The sequence below is a fragment of the Strix aluco genome, chromosome 3 (assembly GCF_031877795.1).
Source record: "Strix aluco isolate bStrAlu1 chromosome 3, bStrAlu1.hap1, whole genome shotgun sequence".
Classification (NCBI taxonomy): domain Eukaryota; kingdom Metazoa; phylum Chordata; class Aves; order Strigiformes; family Strigidae; genus Strix; species Strix aluco.
In genome coordinates, this window is record NC_133933.1 from 33,774,012 (window position 1) to 33,798,028 (window position 24,017).

At 36.1% G+C, this 24,017-nt stretch overlaps 1 protein-coding gene across 1 annotated transcript in view; it reads left to right on the top strand.

Annotated features, from left to right (window-relative positions):
* CAMKMT (calmodulin-lysine N-methyltransferase) overlaps window positions 1-24,017 on the top strand; it is a 222,226-nt gene that overhangs the window by 190,754 nt on the left and 7,455 nt on the right. Inside the window, exons 8-10 of the mRNA XM_074818049.1 lie at window positions 11,527-11,601; window positions 18,597-18,660; window positions 23,152-23,283. Of these exons, the coding sequence (XP_074674150.1) occupies window positions 11,527-11,601; window positions 18,597-18,660; window positions 23,152-23,283 (271 nt within the window). The remainder of the gene's footprint in view (window positions 1-11,526; window positions 11,602-18,596; window positions 18,661-23,151; window positions 23,284-24,017) is intronic.

Genomic DNA, 24,017 nt, shown 5'->3' on the forward strand with positions numbered 1-24,017 from the left:
GTCATATTATGTGTTATAATGTAATAATAGATATTTAGTAAACAGTTTACTTCAGCAGCGGATATACAATTCTATTTTATTTTTAGCTTCCATAAGTATGTTCAGAATTTCTTGCTTATGCTTACTGGAAATAGGTACAGTAATGCCACCAAGTTACTAATAATGACTTGCCATAGTATGGCGAATTATTAAAACCATGGGTTTGATGATTTTTTTTTTTCACCGTTCAAAAATTATCTATGAATCACATTTTTAACTCCATAACTTAGCATATGAGTTACCCTGATAGCAGTCTTTGTACCATCAACTGTTATTAGTTTGACATGCATTATAGCATTGTTTTGAACATGTCCACTAATGATTAAATTAGCAATAACAAAGTCAAGACATCTCTGCTCTTTTTCTTCTCTTTATTTTAATGTGGAAATCTTCCTGAAGCAGAGGTTTGGGTAGTAGAATTCTGAAAAATTTTTGTTATTACAAATGTTGTGATGGAAAAGCTTTATCAAAGAGGAAGGCTTGCAGTATATTCTAAAGGTTAAGAGACTCTGTCTTACCTACCAGGGAATTTGTTCTTCCCTCAGATTCCCTTGTCTGAGAAGACTGAGTCTGTGTCCTGGTTTAGCCAGGATAGGGTTGTTTCCCCAGCAGTGGGGGGGAGCTCTAGCCGGGTTATTCAGATCACATCCTGGCGCGAAAGCGGGGCAAGGGGTTACCGCGTGTACTGTGGGATTTGCTCTATTCTCACTGCTGTATTGGTAGATACTTTGCTCTGTTCATTGTTATTACTGTTATTCTTATTGTTATTGTTGTTGTTTGTTGTGTTGCTGTTGCACAGTTGTATTAAACCTCTCCTTATCTCAGCCTCGGGGCTTTGTATTTCACTCCCTTTGTGGGGGAGGGGCAGCGGCCGCGTGGTCTCAGACCCCGGCAGGGGCTAAACCACCACAGTCTGTTAAGAACAAAATTTGTATACTTATTGCTGATATGGGACCTGTGAGTTTTAGCCATGGACAAGTCTATTGTTTTGCTAAGAGTTGCCTCAGAGAGATTACATTCCACATAAGAGTGTAAACAAGTACATATAACATCAAGTCAGTGAGAGAAATGCTTGTGGCATGATACAGCCTTTGATTTGATTAATAATGATGTATCATATACTCTTTGTTCAATCTACAGTCAACATTAGAACTCATATCAAGAATGTATGACCATGTGACCAGAAGAGACAATTCCTTCTCCTTAAATGTTAACAGGTTATAACCTTATCCAAGATTTTGGTGTTCCTTACAAATGTAATGAATTTACAAGCTTCCAGGAATAAACCTAAAAAGAAAAAATATTTTTAAAGACTAAATAGCGTCCAGTATAATAGTGGCTGAGGTCCCAATGACAGAGCACTGAACTATATTGTCCTGATTCTGTGCTTGTATTGATTACCTCTTTGTAAGTGCCATCATGTGAATATTTTACCTTACTGCAATGTTCTTCAAGTATGACAACTTTCTAACCTTTCTGATTTCAGCTGGTCACGTGACAGGTTCCATCAGCATAGGACAACCGTAATAAAGACTCTCTCTCTATTTTCATTCATCAAACTGATCTGAGTGTTTCTAAATTCAAACTTTTTGAAAACATATTTATTGAACTTGTGTTTGTCACATTTGTCCGTTTCTTCCAAATACTTTTCCAGTCTCCTCATGTAACACACTTGCATGACAGCATCTATTGGCAAGGGGGAAGCTGCCAAAAGGAACATTTCCTGCTCTTTGGTTAGAAAGAAAAGCCTCCTGGTTCCTGCTCTCTTACTCTGATCACTTTATGTATGTGTGGAAAGAAACAATGAATGGTTTGTCTGTTCATCCCCATTGTGAATTTGTAGCTCTCTATCACAGAAAACTCAACTCAGGTGGAAACCGTTCTGTACTTCTGATCATACTTTCCCAGCTCTGTATCTTTTCTAGTTTCAATCTACTCATTTTCAAATGAGGGTGATCAGTACTGCATTCAAAGTGTGCATAAATGATAGATATGTGTAGTGGAATAATTATGCTTTCTGTTCCTCTTCTAAAAATGTCTAACAGCAATTTGCTTTTTTGACTGCAGTTGAGCACTGAACTAATATTTTCATGACACTGTCTGTCACAACATCAGCTTTCCAGTGTTGGTCAGTTTGGAGACCTTCATTTTCTTTATCAAGCCAGAATTATTTTTCCGGTTGCGCACTTTGCATTTATACACATTGAACTTCCTCTGTCATTTTATTGTCCAGTTACTCAGTTTCATCCTTCTGCAATTCTTCATAGTCTGCTCTTTTCCTTACTATCTCGAATAACTTCTTAACATCAGCAAACGGCCACCTCAGCGCTCATCTCTTGTAAACATGTTGAATAGAACAGGACCTGGGGGGACTCCACTGATTATCTCCCTGCATTGTGAGAACTGACCATTTACTACTACCTTGTTCCCTGTCTTTTGTTCTGTTATTTAGCCATGCCAGGACTCTTCTTCAGTGGCTGTCTATTTTCCATAAATGTTGTTGGTGAGGGGCTTTGCCAATAGCCTTTTGGAATCAGAAGCAGCCTTCCTTTTACAGAAGACAAAAGATAACAAAAAGGCTTCTCTGGTGAAATTATTTTCTTCTACAGTGAACGCTGGTGCAAAGAACTAATTTCACCTCTCTAAAATATTTGTATCCTCTATGAGTGCTCACTCTGTATCCTGATAATCAACTGGCAGGAAGATTTAGAACAAAAGAAAGAGTACACTCATTTTTGGCCTGCCTAATTTTATTATTATATTTAATTTTCCAACTTTGTGATTCTTTCTTCATTGGGGTGTGACTTCAACTTTTGGAGGAATGACATCTTGTTTCTAATAACCTTCTTTACCATTTGGCCATACCAGCTGACTTTCACCAACTCCTATTTCTCCTATTTGTGTATTTCACCCAGTTGTGTTCACTTAATAAAGTTGCAATTTATTTTCAATTACTTTGTAGTTTTGTATGTCTTCTTTATGTGACCAGATAAAAATACATAAAGAGAAAAAATTGAAAAGTTAGAAAGTTTTGTAGAGAGATTTCTATGTGTTTTGAAGAACAGGGAGAAAAGCTAAGTGCTAGCTAGAAGTGCAGCATTGCGTTATTTTAAATAATTCTTGCTCACATCCCTGGATATTATATGATGGTCTCCTCTTAGCTTAAAAAACATACTTTTGGTAAAATTATTCCTCTTGTACTCTCTTGGACTGGACAGAAAAGACCAGGTGGAGACTACTGATATGAGAAAACTTACATCTTCCCAGGTCTTTAAAGGAAGATGTGCGTGATATACTAGAATCAAAGATTACTTGTTTTATTCTAATGCTCTTTTGTGTATCCATCTTTTCAGCCAACTTTTACATTGCTTCCTTGTTCATATTGTTACCATTGTACCGTTGTCTACCCTTCCTTGTCTACCTTGGTTCTACCTTAATAGGCAGTCATTGAGTACATTTTGCACACTTTCAGTAGGCTCTCTCCTTCACAGGTGCTCTCGACTAATCTTTGCCACAGACAGGAAAGTTGGGACAAACTTTACATTTTGACAAAATGATGCTTACAGTGTGTGTTATCTTTGTTTATTTCATAAATATTCAATTAATATTCAGTTATTCAGACGTTAAGCAAGGATACTGAAAATGAATGGGGTTTAGGAAAGAGGCAGAAGAGTGAATTGGGGTCTGGAAATGAGAGAGTTAAAGAGCTCTGTTTACTTAACTTGTCAAAGAAATGACTTGATTGTTAAGAAATGAATTGATTTTGATCTGAAAGTCTCATGTGGGGAAAAAAATCTTTAATAGAAGATCACTCTTTAATCTAGCTTACAAGTACCTAACAAGATGTAGAAATTGAAGCTAGACAAATTCAGTCTAGAAAAAAATGAGATTTGACAGACTGATAATACATTAGAACATCTTTCCATGGGAAGTGGTAGTTTCTTTAGCAGTTAATATGTTTAAATCAAGTTGGATATCTTTCTGAAACACGTATATTAATTTCCTGAGATAGATGGGCTTGATAGAGACATTTGAAGTCTTGGATGTTTATTGTGGTCCCTTCTGTCCTCAGAATTTAAGCACCTGTGAATTACATCTCCGCTGTTTCTCATTTTTCCTCCCATTCAATCCTTCTGGACCTGCCTGGTTCACTTCACATTCTTTGTTTTCATTCTTGTTCCCTTGATTATCCACCCTGTATTCATGGATAGACTATTTTCCATAGAGCAAGAAACTGTCTTTTTTGCCTTTATATTTTTACACAAAACAAACTTTTACAAAGCTTTCATTCACTGATCCTGCCAGTACAGTTTTGCCACATGTGCTTATGCTGTCTTGCATTTTGAAATGATGTGGGGTTTTATACCACATCAGTCTGAATTAGAATGTGAGAACCATCCATTTTGTGCATAATGAACTACATGAACCTTGCTAAAAACAGTAGTCAGTCTTCTAAATAAAGAGTGATTTAGACCGTATTGATGTAATGGAGGGATGTGAAAAGGCAAATTCACAAACATCAGTGGTATTTTTTTATTCATAACATTTTTATACAGAGTATTCTCACTTCTTTTAAAAAAATAGCCACACTTGTGCTGAATGTTGGGCTGTGGTGTGTCTACAAAATGGAAAACTTTATTCTGAAACAGTTGTACTTACATGCAGTGTATTTATTACGTCCCACAAATTTAGTAGCTTTTGATATGCTGCAAATGTGTAAGTGTTAGGACTGTTATTTTTGAAGACAAAACTGTAATGTTCCCATCTGAATTTTAGCAAAATATGTTGTACAGAATAAGAGAGAGAAAATATGTTCTCAGAATAAGGAATAAATAAGGGAAGCACATAACTTTATCATACATTTAAAAAAGAAACTTTTAGGCAGGAAAACCTACATAGAATCATAGAATATCTCAAGTTAGAAGGGACCCATAGTTGGGTTTGGTGTTTTTTCTTCTTTCGTATTACCACATTAATGTGATGAGGTTTCATCCTGAATTGTTGTACCAGACATTGTATAAACACAGAGCAAATAGGCAGTTTGTATTAGAGAATCTATGGTTTAAGACCAGAGATAGATATGGTGAGGAAGGATAATGAGAATAACTGTACTCAGCATGATAGAGTTGGAGGCACAAGAGCAGCCTAGCTTCTTTTCAGTTTTTGTAGGCGCTATTTTAAAGGAGAGTTGCAAGGATAATGGAGTAAGTTTATAAATGTTCGTGGATAACGTAGTGGAAGAAAATTGTAAAAGTGCTTGCTTGAAAAGTTAAGTGGAAGATGCAAACTGACATTAGGGCTGATTGAAGAAGGGACTTGTCCTTTCAATATTGAACGAGAGATAAAAAATATGGAAGTGAACTGTTGTGAAGCATTTGGAAAAGAAGACTTGCAACTTACCTGGAGGAGTACAAAGAGAAACGTGACAAGATCAGGGTTGTAAGCAAGAAAAACAATCTTTGCAGCAGCCTACTGAATAAATATTAATAGGGCGAGACTGTATTTTTCAAGAGCAGAGAGAACAGTATTGTGATGTTAAGGTGTAAGTGATGATGACATGGTCAAGAGTTTAAGTTGAGAGAGTAGATAAAAAACTTCTTAGAGATGCTATGCAAAGAGAATAAGCAAAATCTGAACAGAGCTGAGGTATGCAAATATAGAGGAAGGTCTAAGATAAGTCTAGATTACAGAGTGGAATTAATGGTTATGTCCAAAGGGATCAAGGAAAAGGTGGTAACAACAGTGCCTTCTCGTTCTTCAGAGGCGGTGAGCTTCTCACTCACTGAGGCTGTGAAAAACTCTGAGTTGTGAGTCTGGATACACAGTGTGAATCAGAAAAGTGAGTAGTTGGGTTTAGCTTTTATGGATGAGATAGCCCAGAAGTAAAATTCAGAGGAAGAAGAGGTTGAGATGGAACATCGTGAAATTATCAGAAATATGGGAAAGGTTTGAAGATAATCTTTAGAAGAACAAATTGAAAAAGCAGTAAGAGACAATTCAAAAAAACCCAGAGAGAAAATAGTGGAATTAAAAATTCTAATGAATAGCAAGTTTTTACCGGGCTGAAGAGAGAAGAAAGGTTCAAGAGAGTGAGGATAAAGTGCAGATTTTGAGCCTAGCTGAGAAAAATAATCAGTATACTTTGACAAGCGTAGATAAATGATGTGGAAGTTACTGAAACCTGCAAGGAGATTGTTAGAAGGAAATGTCCATTGGCAATTGTAAATATCACATTCAAACTGCTTAGAAATGTGAGAGGAAAGGTAGAATGGTTGATGTTGAGTACCTGTGGTTGAAAATTTAACCTTGGTCCCTTAAAACCAGGTGTGCACTGTAGGGAATGAGATAATGGATAAGAATACAAAGCAAAGTGAAGCAGTGAAGGTAAGAAAGGCAGAAGGTGAAAGAAGTTGGGGAAATAATAATAATATAAGGAGAAAGATGGGGAAATGATAGCAGGCAAATTTGCAAGACTCCTTAGAGGAGTTGTAATGATAGGTGTACACGTTGCCTCTGTCACTAATTTAAGGTCCATCTTCTTGATCTTTATGCAAAACTGAGGAATCTCAAACAAAGACCAAGGTGAGGAGAAACATCCTGATGATGGCTTTTGTTAATGTGTTAACGAACTTGCTTGGTTAATGTCATAGAAAAAGTCATATAAACCCCCAGACAAAATCTTTTACCTGAACCTGTGTGCTTACCTATGATAATGCTTTTCAAAGACTGAAGCCTAAATTAAAATATGAAAAGAAGAGGTGGGTAGATAGGGGTTCTTGGTAGCTGTTAATCTGCTAAGTGGGACAATTTTTTTTATCTTTATTAAAACTGCTAATACATTTTGAAGCAAGTAAGGCTTTTGTGCCTTTGTCCTTTCTTCTAATTTTGATTTTTTTGTCTTTATCTGCACAACTACTTTTCTGCCAACTTGAGAGCTACTCTAGCCTGTGCCATTCATCACAAGAACATCTCAGAGGGACTTGGAAATGTTTCAAGTTTTAATAATCAGAGACTTAACCTGTTTTTTCTCATGTAAGTTACCTGCCTAGACACACTAGAAAGACAAACACTGAATAACAGAAGTTGAATAATAATAGTAATGAGGAATTTTGCATGAGAAATAAAAACCTGGTAAAATCAGGTCTTTTGTTGTAGATTGCTGAGATACTTTACCAGTCTAAGAAAGAGTGTCGACATTTGTCAGGTTATCCTCCATAAATTAGGATTACTGTACAGGGAAAGTGCAGCCTTGGCTGCTGTAACTATCCTTGCAATATTTGCTCTTTTGTTGTCTTTTTTTTTTCCTTTGAAATACAAGGACGTATTTGGGGGTACATTGGTAGTACTCAAAGTCTCTATTTTCTTCGTTGATCTTTTTGTTCTATTATCATTATAATTCTTTTCGTCTTGACCTAATCACATTTTCTGGCTTGCTTGTCAATTTAAAAGATAAATCAGAGGAAAAAAAAAAGAAAAAAATGCTTTCATTGATTGTGTAGTGTGTTATTTGGGGCTTTTTTAAATGAATTTATTGGTTTAGAATGGTATAAGGTTGACAGCCTAGGAAACTACTGAAGCATCAGTACATATTTTCTCAGGCTATTTTGATAGTATGCTTTATCCCTGACCTGGAAGAGCCACCTCTGCATGGGAGAGGATAGTTCATTCCCCGTAGCTCATTCAGTCCTTGTCCTTTTTGCTAGGACTACCATCAAGATTGCTAATTATAGTAATAGGTTTGTGACGTGGGTACTTTTCCTCTGAAAACTGGTCAAATTTATTTGATACAGGCCATAAAGCAGCCATTAGCAGGTACCAAGTTTCAGCCACCATCAGTTTGACCTAAGTAGTAGCTGAACAGCGCAGTAGTGTTTTTCACTTGCATCCTATTTCTTTTTTTAATGTTCCTGTTGTAGCCAAAAAAGCGCTCCCAAACTATTTTATATTTCCAGTGGGTTTCAGACCATTTTTGGCTGAAACTGAGTTGCTGTTTTCAATGGCAAGAAATTAAACCTGCATGAGTTAAATAACCCAGCACAAAATAATATCAAGAGTGGGCTTTACACAGCCTTAAATTTGTTAGTTGTTTGTTGTTTTCTTTTACAAAAAAGCCATTGAAGGTGTGGCTTGGACAGATATACAGCACATTTTTCAGATTTACAAAATAATTTCAGCTGTTAGTACTGTAGTGTCTTCCCTCAAAAGAAAGACATAAAAATATTATAGCTTTAAAACTTATTTTGCTGGAAGAAAACTGACTTTAGAAAAAAGTGGTTTATGTCCACTAATTTAACACTATTGGAAATGGAACAAGAGGAAAATATTAACAAGGCTTGCATTTTTTTCATGTTCGCACTCAACGTGATACTGGCAATTTAAAAGACTTTCTGTGGTATGGTATTTTTACACTTACATCTATTTTTTTTAAAGGAAACTTCATAAAGACTGAGATTTTCAGATTTCTGTTGCTAACACTTTTCTGGGTTTCCTAGTGGTGCTTTTCTTTAAATGGAAATGCAATCAGCCCTTACTTCATGGTGCCTTTGGCATTTCCTTCAGGTGTGACCACTAAGTCCAAGCCCTCCCTGAAAAAATTATGGTTCCTCACCCCCTTACTATGTATAGATACATGCATTTAGATACACATATACACATCTTTACCTTTCTCAGAGATGTTTTGCAATATCAGTGGATTTTTCTGTACTTCGTACTCAGGAATTGTGTTTGGATTACAAGAACTTGTATGTGTAGTGATGGTATTTATATACATCCTGACTCTGATTCACTACTTTCATTAGCACTAGAATTCAAAATAGCTGATTCTGATTCAGAATCAGGCTGATTCTGACATCACTGTTAATGATGTAATAATGCTGACTTGGAGCAGAATTGTTTCTGATTCCCTGGTATGCTGGGGGCATGTCTGCTTTACAGGTGCAGGTACAGATGTTTGATTGCAGCTCGTGCAAATTTGTGGAAGCATTAAATGAATAACGGTGTAGATATGGTAGCCCAGAGTTAGCTACCAAAACAGTTGTGGAGGTTGCAGCCAGTATTGAGCTTCACGTACCCTAGCTGTGCTTGCCTTACTAGTCATATTTGCACTTGCCTAAAGATAGCATAGATAAACATATACAGCTTGTTGCATCTCTCACACCAGTGTGCATACATCCTGAGTGAGATCAATATGAGTCCTGTTGATATTTATTTAACAGAGATTATCTTTACTTTACGTGGTTATTTCTCCCCAGGAATACTTTCCTGTACCTTTTGAAAATTTATGGCAAAGTTGATTTTGAAAATCTTATGTGTAAATTTATCATTGGCCTTTGCATAATGATCATGTCTTCAGGAATGCAACAGTACTGAAGCTAAAGACTTAAGAGCAGCCCTGATGCTAGATCAGGAAAATGGTGGAAGACTGGCTTATGGCTGGATGTGGGGCCCTTAGCTTAGTCCTCCTAACAGCACATGTGCCAGTCATGTTGCACCACTGCTCATGCTCCTGGCAACTCATCGATACCATAGTTTGCTCAGCATTATGGTTTCTGAGCTTTTACGTACCCACACAAACTCCTTTGTGCCTACAGTAGGTATGCACAGAAAATGCTGTATTTTGGATGCTCAGTGGGAACTGACAGTAACATGAGAGAGGGTGTTTTTTTTCCAGGAGGAGCCACCTGTGCTGCCTTCCGGACTGCATGTGTGAAGTATAGTAAATATATGGGTTAAAAAAATCGTAATTCAAATCCCTATAGTGGTACTGATCAGATCTCTGTTTCTGTAGCAATGAGAACCAAAGGTGGCCTTTTAAGGCTCACAGTTCATCTACCAATTTCCAGTTCTGCTTCAGGATTCTTAAAGTATTAGAGTGCGTGCTTTAAACCCACAAAACTTACCTTTACCTAATTTTCACCATTCTAACCTAAGTTTCCACGGAAACAGGGTTGAAAAAGCCGCTGGTAGCCAGCAGGCAGCCAGCAGCTGAGAGTGAGAACTCTCCTTTGTCACTTTCCACTACTGGATGCCTGCTGCGTGCCAGTGTGCAAAGCTACCTAGGCTTCTAAAATCTGTATTACTTTCAATTTGAGGGGGAAAAATTAAATTAATCTACTCTTTTCTCTCTTTGGATTGTCACAGTAAATTCCAGGAGGGCAAATGGGCTAATGAGTCCTGATCTGTTCAGTTACACTGAGCCCCACATAATCAAAGCTTTCCCAACCAACTGGGCCTCTCCTTTCATAATTTCCATGTTTGAAAAGCATTCTTTCAAATTTTGTTTCTGTGTACAATGTGTACACGCATATTGTGGTACCTTAATTCTTTATGGCTCTTTATCTATCTACCTACATATTTACAAGCCTTTTTTGCATATAGTATAGTCAACGTATAAAATTTCCTTTTTTCCTGTATACTTAGGGAACATTTCTGAATGAACACTTTATAACTGATCCTCAGTTAAATATTAAGAGTAGGATGTGAATGGAGATGGCTTTTAACCAGAAGTAGATTATAGCTGCGGGAAGACTAAAGGGTCTATTTGGTCAAGACTCATACAAAACTGAGATAAGCATGCACAACCTGACAAGATCAGATTAGGCCCTTCCCCCACAAGTGCTTTTCCTATAAATATTTATCTACTTTCTATTATAAATAACCAGGAAATTAAAAAGAAGGATAGATTCTTTTTTTTTTAAATAGCCTAGAAATAGAAATGCAGCTTCAAATCTTCGGTGTAATGATGCTTTAAGTATGCAGTAATTTCCAGTACTAGTTGCTGTTTTTTAAATGGGAGCAAAGTACTGAAATTCTTTGTGGCAGCTACACAAATCAGCAGCATTTATAAGCAAAGAAAAACTTTGTGCATATGTGCATTTTTGCCTACTATTGCGTACCTTAGAGTTAAACAACTTATCACCTGTGAGAGAATAAGTGTTGACAGAGTCAGCACTACTGTATTTTTAAGCTTGCCTGAGGCAACATAGCTGGCATTGAAGTTAAGCTTGGCATTTTTTCACCCTGTCCCTCCTCCCTCCAGCCCAAGTGAATGCTCACTTCATCAGTGAGAAACACAACTGACTTGTCTGCCAGATGTAACAGAGATCCATGTATTCACATCTATCCTGCAAATTTGTGTTTCATTCAGATTGTCAACTTCAGTTCCTCGTGGTGGTGTTAAGGGGTAAAAATCTGAAGCCATACATTTGCCAGTAATTCAGAAATGCATCTTTTTTGGTGATCCACTCATCAGAACCTGGGTGGATTGCCTTTCTGTTATAATAAAAAATAGCTCTTTAGCTTTGAGATTTAAAACCTTAAAAATTTACAGAAAAATATTTTTACATTCATCTTTGAAAGTAACGAGTGTGTACTTTTTAAAACACTTCTGTGTCACATGAGAATAATATTAATACTTTTAAAATCTCAAGATGAAAAATGTAAGTCCTTTTTTCTTTTCATTTTTTTTTTAATCTTTTTTTCCTCTAGCATTTTACGATGGGATAATGAGACAGATGTCTCTCAACTGGAAGGACATTTTGACATTGTTATGTGTGCTGACTGGTAAGTACATAAAAATCATAAAACTCATGTTAGAAAAATAGCTTTGCTGGAGTAATTGTACTGTGCTGCTTGCTGATGGCTAAGCAAAGTCAACAAATGAAGCACAAAGCCACCTTAACCTCAACAAATTAATATTCATCTCCATGTGACAGTTATAAGGTAGTCTTCTATCACACAGTAACTTCTACCACATTATTTCCCAAAGATTGATTTTGAGAAGCATTTCCATTTTCTGGAATTGCCTCTGTTTCATGCTTGACGTATCAGTAAATGGACGACTTAGGCAAATTGCAAATAATTATGGCTCAGTGAGGAACAGTCTGGAGAAAAGGGAGTTTATCAACACAAACAGCTCAATTAGCTTACTTCTTAGGAAAGATCTGACTATTGATATAAGGGGATATATTTTTTGCTCCCCGGAAAATCTTTCTGAGGGAAAAAAAGATTTTCAAAACCTTTTTTTCCTCCATCACATTCTGTTTCTTAAATCAATTTGACAGCAATATTTGTTGACATAGACTTTATATTATTTACACAGGCAAGTGTTAATTGTAAGAGAATTCTTAGTAAAAAAAATAAGAATACAGCACTTAATTTATGAAAAGGTAGATATATGTTACAATATAGTATATTGTTTAATAATTTATGCAAATAGATTTCATTATTGGCACAACCCTTTTCTGATACTGGATTTGCAGAATTGTGCTGTGCTCTATTTGCTGCATGCTAACTTTAAAAATGGTATATTATAAATTATTCCTGTTATATAAATGGAGACAGTGGAAAAAGAGATGTGCAAATTTCATTTAGGAGAGTAGATATTTTTAAATGAATATGTCTTTCCGTCATGGATATTTGCTCTTGACCCTTTAAATGTTCAAAACAGAAAAAGCTGTTTACGTTTTGTTGCATATAACTGTTGTGAGAGACCAAATTCTGAAAGCAGGGACTTCCTAGGAAAGCAGATTTCTCTACCTTACTAAGAAATAGTTAAAGGAAAAAGGTAAAGGGAAGTACGAAGCTGTCTATTGTCTTTTTAAACGATGTTCTTTTTACGTGGCTTCTGACAAAATATTCCTCTAAAGCTTTTTTTTTTCCGCTCTGATATTTTGCTGCTTAAGCAAACTCTTCTTATTTCACAGAAGTTGCTGGTTTTCTATAGCACTGGAGAAAGTGTGTTTAGTCATCTTTTTTTCTTTTTCTAATACCTATTTGTTGACAGAATGCAACAGTGCTTCATTTCTCTTAACATTTAATTTCAGAAAAGTTCTTTGTTCCCAAAAAGGACAGAGAAGGGTTTCTAACTAATCGCTGATAATGTGCCTCAGAGATGCATCATCTGATTAAAATAAGGAGCTAAACAACACCATATGATTTCAGCAAGTAATTTAGTAAATGCCTTCCTCTCCAAATATTAGAATGGATACTCCAGGTTTCGTTGCACAGATGAAGTTAATGCTGGACAGGATTAGATCAGATTAAGTATGAAAGTCAGATCAGAGTGCTGGCGGACATGAGCAGGAGGGCAGCAGTCTTCTCGGAGGCTTAGACAAGGCTCACATATGGATGTTCTCCAGATTATGTGGGTGAAGCAAGGTCTTGCCAAGAGATTTAGAGTTAAATTTGTTCTTCACACAAATATCAAAACAACCTGGCTGTGCCATCTCTTGTATTCTTGATACTCACACCATGTCATCCTATTTGTGCTGGGAGTACAGCAGAGTGGAGCAAGACTTATGTTGTATTTTTCAGTAATATTCTTGCCCAATATTCCTCCCAGTCTGTTTGGAAATAGTGTAGTTTCTTTAGGAAACAAAGAATCAAACATGACAGGTAAAATACATAATGCATTTGCAATCCCTGCATTTTGTACATTTATTTTGAAGCACTTAAAATGCAGGTAAGTGTATAAATATTTATAGATTTCTAAAAAATAAATAGAAATGTGAAGGTTAGTTTAAAGTACGTCGTTTTATCACAAATTGTCTGTATTTTCTTGTTGCAAGTGCCCATAAATATAGTTTAGTAAGCATGAAAATCCCTTTATTGTTTGTTTCTTTTAGAAATCATTCTTTAAGTTATGGACACTAGGTTTTCTGGTACATGAAAAGACTGGGCAAAAAAATGTTCCATGCTTTATCAAACTCGAATCTTCTTTTCATTTTCATGTATTTCTCTTCTGAGATATAGAATCAGCTTGAGAACTGTTGGCAGGATTTTTGCTCTCTGAATTTTTTGGGCTGCCATTGAAGAGTAAAAAAAAAAAAATCTTCTTTCTTATAGCTCCTCAGCTGAAACCTGAAGTATGCAGAGATAAAAACAGATAGAATAGATTGCATTTAGTTTAACACCATCATATAGCTCATTGTCAGTCAATAAAATCTGAGATTAGAACAGAGAACTAGAAAGCAAAAAATCTGAGTTCAAATATTAGGTACATGGATAAATTTTTATTCAAGTATTTCCAGCAACAGTGATATTGTCTGATTCTCTGAATAGCTAACCAGTGGTACTGCTTGATCCCATTTACATAAAAACAAGCTCTATTCATAAACATATTCCAAATCCACATGGAGGTTCAAGTAAAAATGTACATGATTACAACAAGCAGCGATATGTTTATATTCATATATTTACAGTCAGACTTTCATAAACCTGGTGTGCAGGGGTGGAAAATAAGTTATTTCTCAGAACAGACAGTCTATTAGTTAACAGCTAAATTTAGTAGCTCATCTAGATTATAAAATAAATAAGAGGCAAACTGAGAAAGCTAGTCATTATTTAACCATTCAGGATTTTGACAATAAAAATAGTTTCATGGTTCAGCAGTTCCGAAACAACTTGTAAAATGTCAACTATGAGATAAAAATAAGGGAGGAAAAAAATGTTGGTGAGGCCACACCTGGAAGAAGGATATACTGGAAAAAAATAGTGGAAATTTTAAAGCATATCCACCCACCTCATATTTTTGAGGGGGAATTTTAAGGCCAGGTGAGGGCTGCCAGAAGTTTAGACTTTCATTTGACCTATGCTTGTGAATATAAAGTTACACAGGTGCTGGAATTGTAAGAGTGAGTATGAATAGAGGAGAAATAACAGGCCAAAACCAAGACTCTTCCAAAGCTCTTGAGAGCCTCAGATTTCTAATTATTTAAAAGGATGTGTATATCCTTTTCTTTATTAAGAAAAAAGTTGCTGAGATTTTTAATCCAAGGAGAGTCAAAGCCAATAGGACTGAGCCAATAGGAAAATCTTTGACATTGTTGTGAAACAAGTTTTCACAAATAATTTTAATGTAGAGACAGTATAAGGTCTAGATCCCCATATCATTTTTGAAATGTATAATATCCCACTTTACTTAGACTGATTATATTCTTGAAGTTTGGCATATGCATAAGTATTTGCATAACAGAAGGCAGGGGGGGCTATCCCACATTAATTTCACTGCTGAGGTTTTTGCTGAAGTCATGGGGAGTTGTGGATTCACCAGGAATGTAGAACTGAACTGAAAGTATTATATTATATCTTAAAATACCTCAATTTAGTCTCTGTTAATGTATTTCATTTAATATAAGGAAATTTTTTTGCAGGAATGTAGTAAGATCTCTGTCCTTCAGTTTAAATTTGTTACTCATTTTAAGCCTGATTTCTTGCACACACTTTCATGTGCATTGGAATCTGACGACATGGAAATAAGGGTTTTTTCAGTTTATGTCAGCTGTGTAGTTGAAGGCGAACAAAAAGATAAATGGCTCTATACACTAGGCACTATACATTAATATAATTATGCCTGAAGTACACCTGTAAACTAAGCTCTTTTACCAATTGTGAAGTATGCAAAAAGAAAAATAAGCTCACGTCATAGCCTATAAAATATGTCCCTTGTTTCAAGGCACAAGATAAAAGGATATCAGCATGAAGCAAACTGAGTCTACTTGGTTTTTTAATTTGTTTCCTCGTGGCTTACTGTTACTTCCATAAAGTTTTGGTATAAACTTTCATTTCGGTTTTAATAGTATTTTAAAATTAAAAAAAAAACAAAAAACAAAAAACAAAAAAAAAACCAAACAAAAGGAGAGAGATGACAAGATTGTCTGCATATTCATCCAGATTTCACAGGTTAAGAGTACTCCCTAAACAAAGGCTGAATCATCAACTCTGTTCTTGCCTCTCTACTCCCGTGATCCAAAACTTCCTTGCTGACCCGAGAAAACCTTGCTATTCCTGTCCTGAGCTACTGCTTTCATAGCATCCTTACTACATAAACATGAGACATTGCTACTAAAGTAATGGTGAGCTAAGGCAAATTTGAATTGAGGTGTGAAAACTGAGTGTGAATGGTTTAGAACAATACGTTATTTCATTGAGATGTGAGCTTTAAAGTATTGTCTTGGGTACATTTTCAGTATGCTGTGGTAATATTTAGTCATACAAATTCTACTGGTAAGAGAAATTGTGTGACTAAATCTCCTTGCCTGGGCCATATCCTCGGCTGGCCCTGTCTGCAGCACAGATTATCTAATGGCTTCTTCAAGATTTTCCTCATTCAGAGCATCCTCCAACTCAGAGGGAGGATAGAGATGTTCCCTGGAGTCACTGTATTGCATTAACATTGCTTCCAGCTTTCTCTGCTCCTTCTGGTTATATGACTCACAGAGCAACAGACTGGAAATTGCAATATTGGAGACTATTTTCGATTGAAGTAGGTCCTGTTCCAAGGGACAGGCCTTTTGGAGGGCAGGGACAACTTGGGAGCAGAGCCAGGGCAACTGTCCCAGGTTATCGGGACTTCCTAAACTAAGAGGGCTAAGAGTCTACCTCCCATACCGCCAAAATATCGATTGGGGTCGGACAGAAAAGATATTATTGAAGTTGTCTAATCTAGCAGGTCATGTAACCATTTTAAGTTCTCAGACACTCAGTTTCTGGTGAACAAAGGCCTGTACCTCTTTTACTGTAAAGGAACAAGATTGGCAGCAGCAGTTGTGCCCCTGTCTCACTGTAAAAAGAGAGAATGGATGCAGGTCCATGAAAAAGGAATTTTAGCATTGGTAAGCTGCCCCAAAATTGTTTCCACTACACTGCTTTCAGAAATAAAAATATTATAAGTGCATTTTTCATTTGGAATGTACTTCTGTCTACACAGGATCTCAGCAAGTCTTAAATGTGTGCATGCTTGTGATGGAAGAAAATTAATTATTTTTAGCGATTCTTTTGGGAGAGGACTCATTCACTATATTCCACCTCTTCTGCAGGTGGCTAAGTTCCCAGTGAAGTAGTGTCTGATGGTATCTATCTGTATAGGGATCTGCCTGAAGTGAATATGATTAAAACTCCCAGGAGACGTTAGAAGAAATATCAGCTGCTGTTTCAATGAATTAAATTTAAACAAGCATTTTTTCAGTAAGGCTCTTCCAGTAAGATTAATCAAGGCTGAAGGGCAGCCATCATGCCAATTGCTAAAGTTTAAATTTTCTTGTGGGCAGGCTATCAGAGAAATTGTTATCTAGTACTTCAGTATCTTAAGAAGAAATTCAAAAGGTTATACTTCTATATGAAATGTTCTTTAAGAAATGTATGATTACCTAGTCTACCATATTTTCTCAACAATGTGAGGTTCTGCCAGTTTTTACTGGTGAAATTTGGTCACTGACAAATTTTCTGATAGGCTTTTTCTTTTTTCCCCTGAGTAGCAAAAATTCACAGCTCTTACACAGCTGCTTGACCCTGTGATATGTATTCTCCTTGGTAGCTGTGGAGTGTTCTTTCCTAAATATCCCCACATATTCTGTTCTTGATGACTGGCATGTGGTTGGCAGACCACTTTTTTCTCTTCAGTGTTTTCATATATTCTTTACATTCTTTTAGAAATTTCAAACCTGGAAAAAAGTTACCCACATCTCTTCAGAAAAAGATGTTTGAGAATAAAGGAAAGGGGAGTATGGGAAAAAATCATAAAGAATGGACAAAATGCCATGTAGTGTAGAACTTGAGCTTGACATGGGCTGGGAAGCAGTTTTGTTACAGAGAAAGCATGAAAAATAATGAAGAAAGAATCACATTATTTGTGGCCTGCTTGATAGACTTTCTTATCTGAAGCACCAATATAAATGCAGCCCATGGTAGTAAGGACTGAAAGGCATCAGTTGCTATCTGATAGTTGTTCACTAACCATTGTAAATGCACTCTCATCCACAGTAACTACATGTCCACAAATATCTAGTCAAGAGTGATTGGCACCCTGGTTGCCACTATTAGTATATACATTAAGGTACTGGGGGGCATGAAGAATGAATTATCCCCTCAAATCATGAGGTAATCACACCAAAATAGAGCTGAGCATGTTGGCAACATTGCATGGGAAAATTGACTCTGCTGCTATCCTTGCGGGACCCATGCTGAAGATGAAGGATTTCACTCTTGAGAGAGGACAGCTCTGTACGATCTGGGTCATTGTGTATTTGAACAGTGCTTGAGGGAGAGAGGAGGTAGAGGCTTGTAAATCTTAATAGGGATAGAGATAGATAGGTAGATACATACATACATAAATAGAACAAATATGAATTAATAATGAATTAATGCCACAACTGTGAAGGTAAAAGGAAGAAAAATAGCCTTAATAGCAACACCTAAAATACAATAGAAAATACTTTTAAAAACTTCACCTTCCCTTGTATAAAAAAAATGTAAAATGCTATCTTGGTATATTGATCCTGATTTCTGATATGGTAGTATTTTAAAAGCTAGCATATGTGATCTGTGAATTTCAGCTATATAAAGATCTGTTACATGCTGATGTTTTAGCTTTGGTTTAGATTATATTTGGGTTTATGTGTTTTTTAATATTTAAAAGTATCTGGACAGAAATGTAGACCACAGTTTCTCTTTTATAGCATTGTGTAAACATATGTAATTAGCCTTGTACTTATCTGCATTAGTATCATTAGAATTGAAAACCCATTTTAATCTGGATTCTGTTCTCTTCTCAATGTCAGCCTGTTTCTGGACCAGTACAGAGCTAGCCTTGTTGATGCAATAAAGAGATTACTCCAACCCAGTGTAAGTATGTTTCTATTTTCTCCTGAACACTGGCTTCAGAATAATTAGTCTGTGCACAATGATTGAGAGAGTAATGGAATGGCAGGATTAATGTCATGTAATACTTTAATACTTATTATGTCCAACTTCAATTGAGTCTTCTAATCTATCAGATTCTTTCCTAATCATAAACTAGGAAACTTCTTATACTTGGCCTTCTGATAAGGAACACAGTGGGTAGTAAAATAAATGAAACCGCTTCAAAGATAGTGTGAGATTATTTTTATCAAAGCGTTTCTCAAGTATTTTCCTTTGATAATAATGTCTTCATATTAAAGTAAAAGTACAATATTGAAAGTTTTTATGTTGGCTTCTGTCATTTGTAATCCCTTCAATTGTAACCTTTGTCATTGTGTATTTATTTATTATGAAATAACATTTTTTCTTTTCATTTCTGTTTATATAAAATTAACAAAACCCTTATGCATATATTGTAGTCTATAACTTTTTTTACAGTAAGCAAGCCCTGTGTTTATGTGTTTTATACCTTAGAACATAAGGAAATTAAGCTCTTCATAAAATGCTTACATGTTCTACATGACTGTCACTAAGAAAATATTTTACCAATCTCAACCTATTAGGCTGTTAAATCAGAGGCCTACAGGCAAAAAAACCAAAAAAGCTGTTATACACATATACACAACAAATAATCTCGAATCTGAAAAAAAAAAAAAAATAAAAAGAAGATATCAAAATGAGAATATGAGAAAACCTGTAAAGTAATTGCTGTAAGTAGGAATTTGAAACAGGAATTTTACCTTTCATGCTTAACATACAAATCTTCCAGTAAGGTAAACTTTCCATTTCAAAACAATCATGTTAGCAATGCATTCTCCAAACTTTATTTAAAAATTGTATTGTACTTTTTGGACAAGAGATTTTCTCTGTAAAAGGAATAGAAGACCCAAACGTGCAAAGGCTTAAGAAACCAAGTTGTTTTAGTCATGTAAGTAATCCCATTCTTTGCTAAGAGTGATCAGGTTTCTATTCTTGGTTCTATCATAGACTTTCCTGAGTGACCTAAGCCAAGTTACTTAAGACTGAATTATTTTAATGAGCTGTGGGGCAAGACTGCCAGGAAGACAGGAGAAATGTAGCCACCCTGAGGAAAAGGTCACCCAGATATTTGTGTTAGTGGCAGCAAGGGGAGGTTAAGCAGCTCCTGCCCAGAGTGATGCATTCTGACTTTCATGATGTACAATCAGTTGTCAGAGTGCAATAATTTTTGGGACCAGAGGTGATCTGAACCACAAAGCTGATCCCAGTTTAAAAAAATGCAAAATATTTTTTTTCGGCCCAGATCAATGTCCATACCAGAGGACCAGAAATCCACATAGGCAGAAAGGAGCAGTTTGCAGAGTTACTGGGGGCTGAAATTTCTATCTGAATTTGTTACAGTGGCAAATGTGACCCATAAACCAATTGTAAGAAATGGGCACTGAAATTTTACACCAAAGAAATTTATCTTGAATGTCTATATCTTATTCTTCTTATAAGCAAGCTACTTGATTTGCCAGCATTTGGTTTTATTTTTTCTTATCATTAAAATATACTTTTAATTTCAATCTCAGAATAAGCAGTTGCTTGTTTGGATATTTCCCTGATTAAGAATATTTTTTATGAAGGCTTTGATTCTTCTGTGGCCTATCCATTCAAAATCCTAAGGAAGTCAATGGGATGCTATTGAAGCATGATTAGTACCAGCAAATAAGACTGCATTTAATAATGATTGATGAGTAAACTTAGTGATAGTCATATCCAAAATGTGAACATCTGTCCCATTATCTTACTGCAGCATTTTAGTGACACTTCAGGCTATTGTAACTGAGATTTTACGGTGTGTTTTGTTCACAAGTTTCCTGGAAGTATTTTCCTGGCTGAGGAAAGCCATTTTGAACTTTAAACATCATCCTAAACTGGGAGGCACTTTTGAATTAAGACTTAAAACAACTTTAGGATAGTCCATCAAATGTAGATCCAGGCCACTGGTCTAATTTTTTATTGTACAGCAACCAGGAAATGAAAAACATTTTAAAATTAGAAATGTGACTGCAGCCCCACAACAGGTAGCAGGATCACAAAGATCATGCAGTTGACAAGAAAATGCTTTAAATCCAGACTATGATAGACCAGAATTGACCACAGTACCTCCACAGTACTTGCCAGTTTTGAGGAGATTATTGTACTATTAAACTTAATCATGATTTCTTGTTTTTATTAGCAAGGACAAGATCCTCAGGTGTTTTAGATGCACACTAAATTTAATAGGTGAATGGGTTTTTATGGCAACTAAGGAGCTGTTCAAAAGTAACTGTGTAGTGATTGCTATAAAAAGCCATTCCCCTTTTTCAAAGTTACTTCAAGATTTTTTGGTCTGGTTTTAAGAGATATTTCACACCGTGTTACATTCTATTTTACTGTATTTCTCTTTCAAATTAAATTTGAAGTAGTCTATAGAGAGTATGAGAAGGAATGACTGACCGCATGGACTGGTGACTCCAAATGGAAATCTGCAAGGGGGTGATGTCGTATGAGCATTGCTTCCTCATCAAAACTGCTGGATCAGTGGCTGATGTAGAGCGTGCGGCCTCCAGCAGTCTCCATTCACGAGGTTTAGCCATTCCTGAAGTCCCTGCGTGAATTGTGTGGTTAGTAAGACATGGGTGGGGGGACATGGTTCCTGTGACAGTGACCTCTCCGTGAAGCTGCCCATGAAGATGAGGGACTCCAGAGGAGTCTCATCCTTCTTATGCCAGGAAGGGCCTCTGCAGAACAACATTCTGGGGAGCGTGAGATGGCAGCAGGAGGAGGAGGATCCTCAGCTGAAGGCTCCCTTTGCTGCCCACTTCTGTCTGATAACATTAAAGCTTGCCAAGGATGTGAGGGAACCAATTGTGAATTTCCTGTGTTTAATGTTTTTCATCCTGAGCTGAGCCTATATTCAGACCTAACATTTACATAAGCGATTCCAGTGCCTCTGGTGGGAGTTACACCCCTTTGCACCTCATATTTAGCCACAGCATTAAAGTTATAGCTACACAAATGAACAGAAGTGAGTTGCTTTGGGTATTGCCCTAGGTCTCCTTTGTGCTTAAATTTCCCATGAGAAAGGTGAGGATAATAATGTTTTCCTATCTCACAAAGGCATTCTGAGAATACAGAGTTGTGGTATTAATGATTGGAGTCTTTTAAGTACACATTAGTACCATAGATACTAATGTAGAGTTTTTATTGTTGCCTCACTGCACGTTGTCTCAGCATATGTGTGCAAGAGCTGTAACACACAGATTTGTTCCCTGCCCTCTTCACCAAGTATTTGTGTCAGCATTGTAGCTTTCCAGAGTTCTCACTGAAATTCTCTTCTGATCACTTTTTTCCTGTGGTATACAGTATTGCATTTTCTCAAGCAATTATTCTTCTACAGCATCTAATCATTTTATAACTTCTTCAGATCCCTAAAAATATATTTTGTCTCTTTGATTGATTACAGCGCCTCACAAATTAGTCTTAGCTCTCATTAATGTAGAAGTTAAATACAAGAACTCACAGGAAACTTTGTGGCTCCCCTCAGTGTGATATGCTGTTGGCTGATATTAACCTTTGTTTACAGCTCTTCAACCAGTTTTCATTCCATGTGACAGAACACGGTATTCAGCCAATTAGAATTAATTTTGCAAATAAGATTTCAAGAGATGCTATATCAAGTAGGTCAGGTTTTGGGCTAGTACTTTGCAGAGTCTAAAATCCATCAGTTCAAGGTACAGTCATTTTTGTTTTCTTGAATACAGAAGGATGAACAAAAAATTAGCTAATGGACCATAGTGTATTGCCTGGGCATCATAAATGGCCTGATCATCTTGAAGGATCCAGATTGCTATGCAAGAACATTAAGTCCTGCTTTAAATGTGATTTACCAATTTAAGGTCAAATTTGGTTGCACTGCTCAGGTAGTTTAAAATATCCTTAAAAAATTAATGATTGGGTCTGATTTGCCTCCCATTTTGCCTTGTTTTACACTGTTGTAATTCCACTCACAGCAAATGGGAGGTACTCTTCTATGTGAGAGAGTGAAAAAAGAAAATCATTATTTACAGTCTTTGCATGGTCATATGCTAATAAATGGATTTTGCATTGATTGTATGTTTTGTATGCTTTTTCTGTGTTTTGTTTTGGTAATTCATAGCCACCATTATTATATGAAAAGGAGCAGATGTATGGCAGTTGGCAGTTTTCTAAAGAAAATATTTATTTATTACTTTCTATTTTGCATTTGTTTAATCACAGAAATCTTGCATATTTTGAACAATTATTTGTATTACCCTATTTTAGTATTTTACCAAGAGAACAATTGACTTTTCCAGCTTGAGTATATTAAAAGCTTAGTCAGGTGTATGTTATATCTGGTTCTCTTCCAGTTTTAAAAATGTATAAATTCTCTTTTTAATGTTCCAGGGAAAAGCAATGGTATTTGCTCCACTCCGAGGGAATACTTTAAACCAGTTTTGCAATCTAGCTGAAAAAGCTGGTTTCTCTATCCAAAGACATGAAAATTATGATGAACACATTTCGAACTTCCACTCCAAGGTTAGTTTTCTGCTTGTGTTAGATAACACTTTAATCCGCATTGCATTTTGAAGAGATCATGGTCCTTTTGGCAGGTAACCTAAATGTTTGATTAAAGTACTCCTTAGGTGTGCTGTTTCTGAACAGCTATTTTTGTATCTGATTATTTTGTGTGGTAGAACCATCCTTTATCTCTGCATGTCTAGAAGAGTTTTGCAGAAGCATCTCCTGTTTACCCTTTTCATTCATAGAAATCTAATTTATGAGAGTCTTTTCTTGTTGTTGTTAGCTGCCTATAAATATACAGCACACTAGCATTTACATTTTAATAAAAAGCTTGCAACTTTTAAGTAGGTTAAATACTGAAACGGACTGAAATAAATAGGAGGTGAATGTCTAATTGTATCATATCGTACCTTAAATCCTTATCTCTGGCTGCTTTATGGCTGGGTCAGTTGGCAGCTTCAAACTGCTAAATCTCATACAGAATTTCACAGTTGTGGGGTTATATGTCAGATCGAGGCGCTACAAGATTTAGGTCAAAAGCACTTATCTGAGCATGATTTCTAAGCTTGCTTACATAAAGCTACTGTTATCAGTCTCTTTTTTTTATTATTTATAAGTATAGAGTAATACAGGACATGAAGAGGAAGGTGCTTCACAGAAAACTTTTTAGGAATTTCTTGTTTTCCTGTGTAGAAATGCTTATCAAAATCATATTTATTACTTGCAATTCTGAGATCTCTATTACATAC